This window comes from Teleopsis dalmanni, unplaced genomic scaffold (assembly GCF_002237135.1).
Source record: "Teleopsis dalmanni isolate 2A unplaced genomic scaffold, ASM223713v2 unscaffolded_contig_0417, whole genome shotgun sequence".
Classification (NCBI taxonomy): Eukaryota; Metazoa; Arthropoda; class Insecta; order Diptera; family Diopsidae; genus Teleopsis; species Teleopsis dalmanni.
Window position 1 is genome coordinate 5,565 of NW_024031799.1, and position 8,515 is coordinate 14,079.

General features: G+C 32.2%; 1 protein-coding gene across 1 annotated transcript; it reads right to left on the reverse strand.

Annotated features, from left to right (window-relative positions):
• Positions 1-260: 260 nt before the first annotated feature.
• LOC119663449 (protein aubergine-like) lies at positions 261-1,251 on the reverse strand. Its single transcript, XM_038073052.1, has 3 exons — positions 1,182-1,251; positions 597-1,096; positions 261-469 (listed from the first exon to the last, which is right to left on the reverse strand). Exons 2-3 carry the CDS (start codon positions 1,071-1,073, stop codon positions 269-271), a joined length of 678 nt encoding a protein of 225 aa, XP_037928980.1. The 5' UTR covers positions 1,074-1,096; positions 1,182-1,251; the 3' UTR covers positions 261-268.
• Between the last annotated feature and the right edge of the window lie 7,264 nt (positions 1,252-8,515).

The following is an 8,515-nucleotide window of genomic DNA, read 5'->3' on the forward strand; positions in this document are numbered from 1 at the left end:
GTGCAGCTTGACTACAGTGATCATGGCTGAATCAGCATAAACAGTAAGTAAGCTTCAATGCCCTTGAAATAAAGTAAACAGGAAGCGTTACTTTGAGTGTAGGATAAATTCCTAAACAAAACTGTGATATTGCGCTTTGTCTTTTATTTGTCTTGATACAAAATAAGACAAAACTTAATTTGATAAATATGTGGAATAAATTCACATAACACCTGTAACAATGTTTAAGTATTTTTAGTTAAAGTATATTATATTATATTACTATGTACTACTTACCAATTACTTCGGCCTCAAATGCGTTTTGATAATCTGATGACACTTTCACTAATTGAGTCAAAATGTTGTAAATTGTATCAGTGCGCAATACCTTATGTGCGATTTCAGCACACATCAGTACATCCAATTCATGCTGACGAATAGAGGTAATATATCCTGGCCAAATTTCCAAACGGAAATTCTCAATGCGTATCTAGAATGAAAAAAAAACAAAACAAAAATACTTAAAACAATTTTTTAAAATTACTTTATATGAAATATCTAAGCTAAGCTTGTAGCAAAATAAACTTCATTAAACAATTGCCATACACTAAACTTACTTTAGCTACTGGATCAAAAAAATTTCGATTCAATTGTTGTAGTTTCAAGCCTTCCATAGATCGACGTAAAATCAAGTTGAGTACATGCATCTGTTGCATATCTGTTAATTCTACTATGCCAACATGTTTAATTTTAATTTGTACTGTATTTCCTGCACGATCCTTTGTTAGTATCTTATAGACATCATTTACCATTATACTTTTCAGATTTTGTGCAGAAAATAGCAAAGTACCATCAAAAACGTAACCTCTAAACAAATCTTCATACTGTCCTATCATTCCACGACGTACATGTAACAAATCGACTTCTGGTGCAAAATCAACACGGTACTGATGTATAACCGATTCCGGTGTTCTTAATAGACGAAAATAGTTCGTCTGAACCATAACTGGACGACCAACTGCACCTTGCTTATTTACGTACGACACTGGTCGAATATGTTGTATAACGTCAGTTAAAATACGTTTTCCCCGCATGCCACGTATTTGGTCAATTGCAGCTATAGATATGGATATAACAACATAAAGAAACAATATAAAATATCATAGAAAGAACAATCATAATTATTGTCATAATCTGCATACCAATAGTTGCTGCCTCAGTGTTATCATGACTTTGGTGAACGTTTGAACTGGGAGAACCACTGGGAGAACTAAAGGAAAATATTTACGTCAACATAAGTCTGGTTAAATAATATATTTTATGGCATACTCATGAAAATACTGGAAATGGACACATCGGACTGATGAGAAGATCCACAACTTGCTGTTGACGGCAAACTACCAAAACTCTAATATCAAATGAATAAAAATTAATTAAATCAAGTCTCTTTAAATCTTAAATTTGTTCTTACTTACAGATGATTCAGAGGCAGGATAACTGCCAAGTCCATCACCGCGCCCACGATACATGCCAGGTCTACGCTCTGCACCACCGCGTTGTTCACCACGTTGGTCACCACCGCCGCCGCGAGGTTGCCAGCCACGGATGCCATCAACATCACCATCACCGCGGTTGCCACGATAGCCGCCGCCGCCACCACCACCATTATCGCCGCCACGTCTATCTCTGTCTCCTCCTCTGTTTTCAGAACTCCTTCCGCGTTCTCCTCCACCACCTCTATATTCCGCACCTCTTCCGCGTTGCATTCTAAAGATGTATTAAAACTTTAAAATGAAATTATGTTTTTAATTATTTTCACATGCATTTGTGCAAAAAGCAACTCCAAAATTTGTTGGAATTTTAATTCTTCGTAAAGCAAAGCGGCTTCCACTTATTGCGTCGCCGATGGCAGCACATTTTGACAATTGTTCGACATTCTAAGTGCTAAGAAAAAAAAAAATTAATACACAACTGTACACACATACATATACACTTGTATATGCGAATGTTTTCTTTATTATGTGCAACTGCATGGAATGAAAATTGCATATAAGTTGCATATTAGACCATTCAACAACAACAAAAACCATTAAATAAATTACCATTAAAGTAAATATATAATTTTATATATTTAAAATTGAAAGCAAAGCATGAATTTATACATTTTCTAATCATTCATTTCTACTACCAGTTGCTTCGAAAACTGCTGCTTTTTTATTCCTTTTTATTCTTTTTTGTACCACTGTTCCTTACGTGGAAAAAAGGACAGACGACAAAGTTTACAGTTCACCGAAACGACGCTCAGCAAAAACAACAAAAAAAATAGAACATGTTATATGCACAATTAGCATTGCACAATTATTAGTTATTGCACAATTAGCAAAATATTAGCAAAATTTTAGGCAATAATTAATTTCATTTAAAAAATAATTTTCCAAATAGCGCAATTCAGTTTTTAAAAATTCTGTTCATTTCACAATAATTGTAGAACCAAAAAAGACGTACATTTTTATTCACAGGTACCACTTAAACGAACTTAATTTGAACTTCTTTAAGCACTTAACCGCAAATGATAGATTGTGATATAGTCAATGTACATCTGCGCAAAAAAATTAATATCTATGATTTTAACTCGCCTTAATCAAATCTTCGAAATTGCATGAAGTAATGATCTCCGAGCTTCAGTGTGAAAGAAAGCTGTGACAGCATCGAATGATTAGCGTCGATTAGTTAAAGATGGTAAAATATCGCTAACAACAAACTGTTGCGTAGTGATTCGCAGCGCAGAATTGGATACACTCGTTACCACTCGCTTCAATTTAGCTCAATTTGTTGCAAATATAATTATCTCAAATATAATTATCTATAATATTATTATGGATTATATTATATTATTATATACGATGGTATATTTCGTACATTTTTATATGAATATATATGTGCACATGGTTTAAAACAGAGTGGTGCAGCGGGCACACGCACATTTGTGGTGTTAAGAAAAAAATTGCACGCACACAGATTTTATTTCACAATTTCACAATTTCACAATTGTAAATTTCACACTTGTTCGAAATAGTAAATATTAGGTCTGTTCCACGAGCTACTCCTAGTAACTTCGAGTAAAACTGTGTATACACAAGTGCGTTCCACCAGCAAATCTTTCGTGTATTTTCGTGTAAATTTTACTTGTGTTTTACTTGAGTTTTACTATGAGTAGCTCGTGGAACAGACCTACTATTTTGCTGCAATTTTTGAAAGGATTGATATTTGCGTTTGTTGGTTTCGTAACGTATATTAAAAATTGCATAAGTCAACATATTCTATTTAAAATAATTGGTTTTGTTAAGTATTTATTTAAAATTTAAAATTATTTGTGAACTTATTTGGATGTAACATTTTTAAATGCAAATTTAGTAAGTGATCTGAAAGTATTTGTTTGGTGAGTTTTGCTCGGGTAATAAAATAGATATAGAATTAAAAAAAAAATAAATAATTAAAATAAAATATTTTTTTACAAGAAATTTAGAAATTAACTTATTTTAAGAGTTTTATTAAATTTAAGCTGTAATTAAACTCAAACCTAATAATAAAATAAATTAATGTTGCTGTACTCGTAATAAATGTTTTAGTCTCATTTAATAGTTAATAATATATCAGTACTTATAATTAACTAAGAAACAATTAGATTTAAATTCTAAACTAACCTTACTATGTAAATTAATAAATGGGTTCTATTTTATTCATTTTAAAAAAGACATGATTTATTTATGAAGCTTAAAATTTAACACTTATATTTATTTTATACAATTTATCTTAATTTAGATATATTCAAATTTATCTTTTCAATAAACTATTTTTAATATTAGTATTGAATATAATTTTATTTTTATATTTCAATTTATCTTTAAATTTATTCCGACAATTTTTTAGACGAGGAATTAATCTTTCAAGCAACTACCAATGACGTATTATATTTTATTCCGAACAGCGACTTGTCTTCTTCCAGCTTTTCCTTACGACTGACTCTTAGAAGTTTTCCTTCTGATGTCCAAAGTCGTTAATGAAAATTCCAGGATTGAATTGATCAATCGAATTATGACTTCTAAAATTCATCAGAATATTTTAGAAGCTTCTTGTCTCCATTCTATAGAATTGGAGCTTCTATTTTCTATAGCGCCTCTCAAGCGTCTTTAGCTTTGACGTCAATAGCCAGATGACTAGCCAGAGATTAATATCCAATAGTATTTGGATATCTCATCGATCAAGTATTTCATATGATACTTGATATGTTTTCTACAAGATACTTGCAGTATGAAAAGAAAACAATTTGCAACAATGTTGCTATAAGAAGTACAGGCATTAAGCCCGATTGAAATTAAATACACAAACGCGAGTAGGCGTTGTGAGATATTTTAATGCGCAATAGAATTGTGTATACAGGCAAAGTGCCGTTATAGTAATACAGGGTGTTAACTTATACAGATTTTTATGTCCATATACATATGCATATGGTCGACAGTATAACTGAATTTGGAAACTTTCAATTAATATCTTTATTTTCAATAACGCACATTTTTAAAAAATACTGCCAAACAAATTCAATTGTTATAAATCAATTGCATTTCAAAATAATTTTAATTGATTTAGTGGAATTACCTGATAGCGTTTTTTTATGGTGTTTTCATGTAATACGTGTTACTTGTGAATAACTTTTTCTTAAGAAATAGCATGGTATATCTTTTCTCAATTTTAATTCATTGAAAACATATCATTAGAAATTTCATTTAATAAAAAAAAACATCAAGGAAATTAATAAAATACGAGGGCAGTGTGATAAGTCAGTGACTTTTTGAATTTCCCGCGCAGTTACTCCAAATGCAACAGTGCTGCTGTCAGCTGTAATCTACCAGTGGACAACTTTCTAATTTTGAGCGAGCTACGTCGTTCAGTTGGTGTTTGATAGCCGTTCAAAGCAGACAACATCGAGTCACTGACTTATCAAACCGTCCTCCTAGTAGGATAGTAAATTTTCCTTTTGTTACTTTTATAGTTTACGTTTTTTGAAAATTTCTTTAAGGTTATATATTGAGATAAATATTTTTGTCTTTTATTGGAAACATATTTATTTATTTTACTTATTTTTTTGTAGTTTTTTAATTTTATTTTTGAGTTTCCGATTTCTTAAATTTCGCAGAACTGATTTCCTTGACTTATAACATTTCGAAACAAAGACTTTTTTCTATCAAAAAAAACTTTAACTCCTATTTCAATTACATAGTGTAGTTGACTGATATTCTCATGCTTTAAATTAATAAACCTTAAAATAATAAGTAATATAAGTATTAAATCTACATTAAATAATAAATTCAAAATTAAAATATAAGACCGTGTGCGAGTACGAGTAAATTGATGGTAAATTGAGGGAAATAGTATGTTATGTCGGTGTGGCAGCGAATGTTGGTATTTACAGGATTTCGAGTATGGTTAATTAGATAAAAATTAGGTAAAATATATGTTCGCATTGTGAAAACTCTATAAGATGTTTAATAAATAAATTTGAAAACTTTCAACCAAAAATAATAAATATGTGCAATATATAAAAAAATATTGTATTTATTAATATTGTGCGCTTTTAAATCGTCATTTCACACAAATGTTCAGTAGACATTTCGTCTGGACACATTTGGGTGCATTTTTATTTTCGAGTCTGCACATAAAATGTGCTCCTCGTATTGCTTTCAGCATACGTTGTGTGCGAGTGCAAATTTGCTGCAATATTAATTATAAATAAGTTGGACACTTAAAATACTGGCTGGAAAATGAGGAATATTTCTTCATCATTGTAAGAAATAAAATTTAATTTTTAATTAAAAATTTAACTTAAACGCAAAGTATTTTTAATGTCAATAAAATGATGTAAATTTATACACTCAAATTAACAGCTCTTAGTTTAAATGACGTCCTACTCTGGCACCACTGCACGAATAAATATTCAATTTTCAACGAAAATATGAATTCATTCACCTTATGTTATTTTCATTGGCAAGTGTCAAAATAATAACTCAAGGGCAACAAATGTTGCCAAAAAACTACAATACAATATTTCGTAATTTCCACATCAATTGACGACTTTTGCTCAACGCTCAGCGCCGAACACCCAAATCATTCGAACCACCCGAAACAACAACCCTAGTACCGCACCGTCAACAGTCAAAAACGCAACACACACATGTCAAAATGTCAAAAATTTTTTATGATAATTTTCTATTAATAAAATAAATATTAAATCAGTGCGCCCCAGCATTGTTGCTTCCCTTTTTATTTGCGCAACGACTGAAACCATAAACGGAAGTGTAGCTTAAGAGAGTACCGGCAAGCAAATCACAGCACCCTTTGCGGCTGAACTCAAGTTTTTGCATAATAAGGACTTTCGTTCTTCAAGCAGCCAAGCTGACTCTGTGACTTCACGATGTGAAAAATTCTTAAATTGAGTTGTGTGGGTGGTAAGGGACGTTATTAGGTCGAAACCACTAATTTATCCCAAGAGACTTTCGTGCACAACAATAGCTCAGCAAAAACAACAACTATAACAAATAATGGAACAACAATTGTGGACTTCAGTCGAACCACGTCTTGGTCCAATATCAATCCAAGATGGCGTTGTGTTTATATTGACGTCTATTTTTGATGGTTACCATTGGATGACAACTAAGACCATCAAAATCTACAACAACAACTACAGCAACAACAACAACAACAATATTAACAACAATAGTAATAATAACCAACGCGTTAAAAAAGACGAAGGGTGCTTTATGCACTCATTTAATTTTCATTCATTTCAATTTCTTGCCACCGAAGCAATACACCCCACTCCTTCCCGCATAGGAATGGGGATTTAAAATTAGAGCAGCAATTTAAGTATTTCGTACGTGTTAGCCAATTTGGTATTTTGGCGTTTATTATTAAATTTCTGGATTGAATCGTGTAATCCAGTTTTGTGCAACAGCAAGTAACAAAGCGCGATAACAGCACCCTCGCTACCAGCAGCGCAACCAACTAACAGACAGAAGTGCGTCTACCTAAATATATGGACGAACGAATGTGCTGTCACTCGGTACACACTTCTTTGGGAGCTACATGGCCTACGAAACGGTATGAATTGTTACCGTACGCAGAGCGGCGTACGCCACAACATCCCGCCTAAGCCCTTAGCTGCTATTTAAGCTAACAGTGGATAATTGGGTTGCCTGCTGTTGTTATTATTGTAGCTTATGCCATGTTATAGTGGTTGAAGGAAGTTATACGTACCAGTGAATAATAAGGCACTGCCATCTGAACAGTATTTCTTATGTTTGCACTACTCAAGCCGGCATTGACAACGTTATGGTGCTCTTGATTTAATTTTAAATTAAAGGCAGCGTAATGAAGGATATAACCAACACCAACAGCGCTCGTAATTTAACAATTGCAAAATATCCTGTCGCATTAAGGACTCATTATATTTTCTGGAACATATTTTTGTGCTAATTTTATATAAATAATTCTTGCCATAAATTAAAAGCTTTTGAGTTATATAGTTGAACCAATTTGAAGGAAAAACATTTTTATTATATTTTATTTTTACTTAAATAGACACTGATTAAAATAAGCAATATAAGATTAGACATTTTATGATTAAAAAAGTAAATAGAAGTAAAAAAAACTATCTCATTTTATTGTGATCCTGACACACATCATAAATGTCCACTCATGTGACAGTATCGTACCTCTCAAATTAATTATCGATGACTTGCCCGCTATAACTTAACTGACGTCCATATCGAAAATAGTGCAGTGGGGATTATTCATATAATCTTAGAGGTCTATTCGCATTAAAAAAATGTGAAACTTAACATCCTTAAATTCATTACCCAACATAGCTAGAACATGACATTATCTGTGGCTTGTTGCTTATTCCTATTGAAATCACATGTTTTTCGCATCGATTTCACACAAAAAAAATAAAAAATCATCTGGATACAGTAATTAGAATTGGTAGTTTGTGTCAAATGTTATCTCACTCCTACACTGCCAGACCAAATGCCACAACATGTAGTCTACATTGTAGGTACAGTGGATGTTTCGATCATTTCTACAGTCACTTGAATATATCCACTGTCACAAATATGAAAACATTATTTAATAAAACATTCACTAAACGATATATAGCTCATCTTTGAAGAAAATTCAATGCGAAAAAATTTTATAGTATGTTTTCGCAATTAAACGCATTGACATCTGTGCCAGTTATAGACCTTAGGCTGCTTATAACATAACTTAAGTATTTCCAATGACTTTTATTTTTCAAGTCATTGGGGGGAAGGGAGTGAACATGCAAGATAAAGTGTCCGATTGCATTCAACATGGTGAATACTATCGCAATCCTTCTCACTGTTCTTTCCAAATTGACACACATCATTTACGTGGCCCCCTCTGGATGGTAACAAGCATCCGTCCTCATGGATATATAACTTCATACATGTCGTGCATAAAA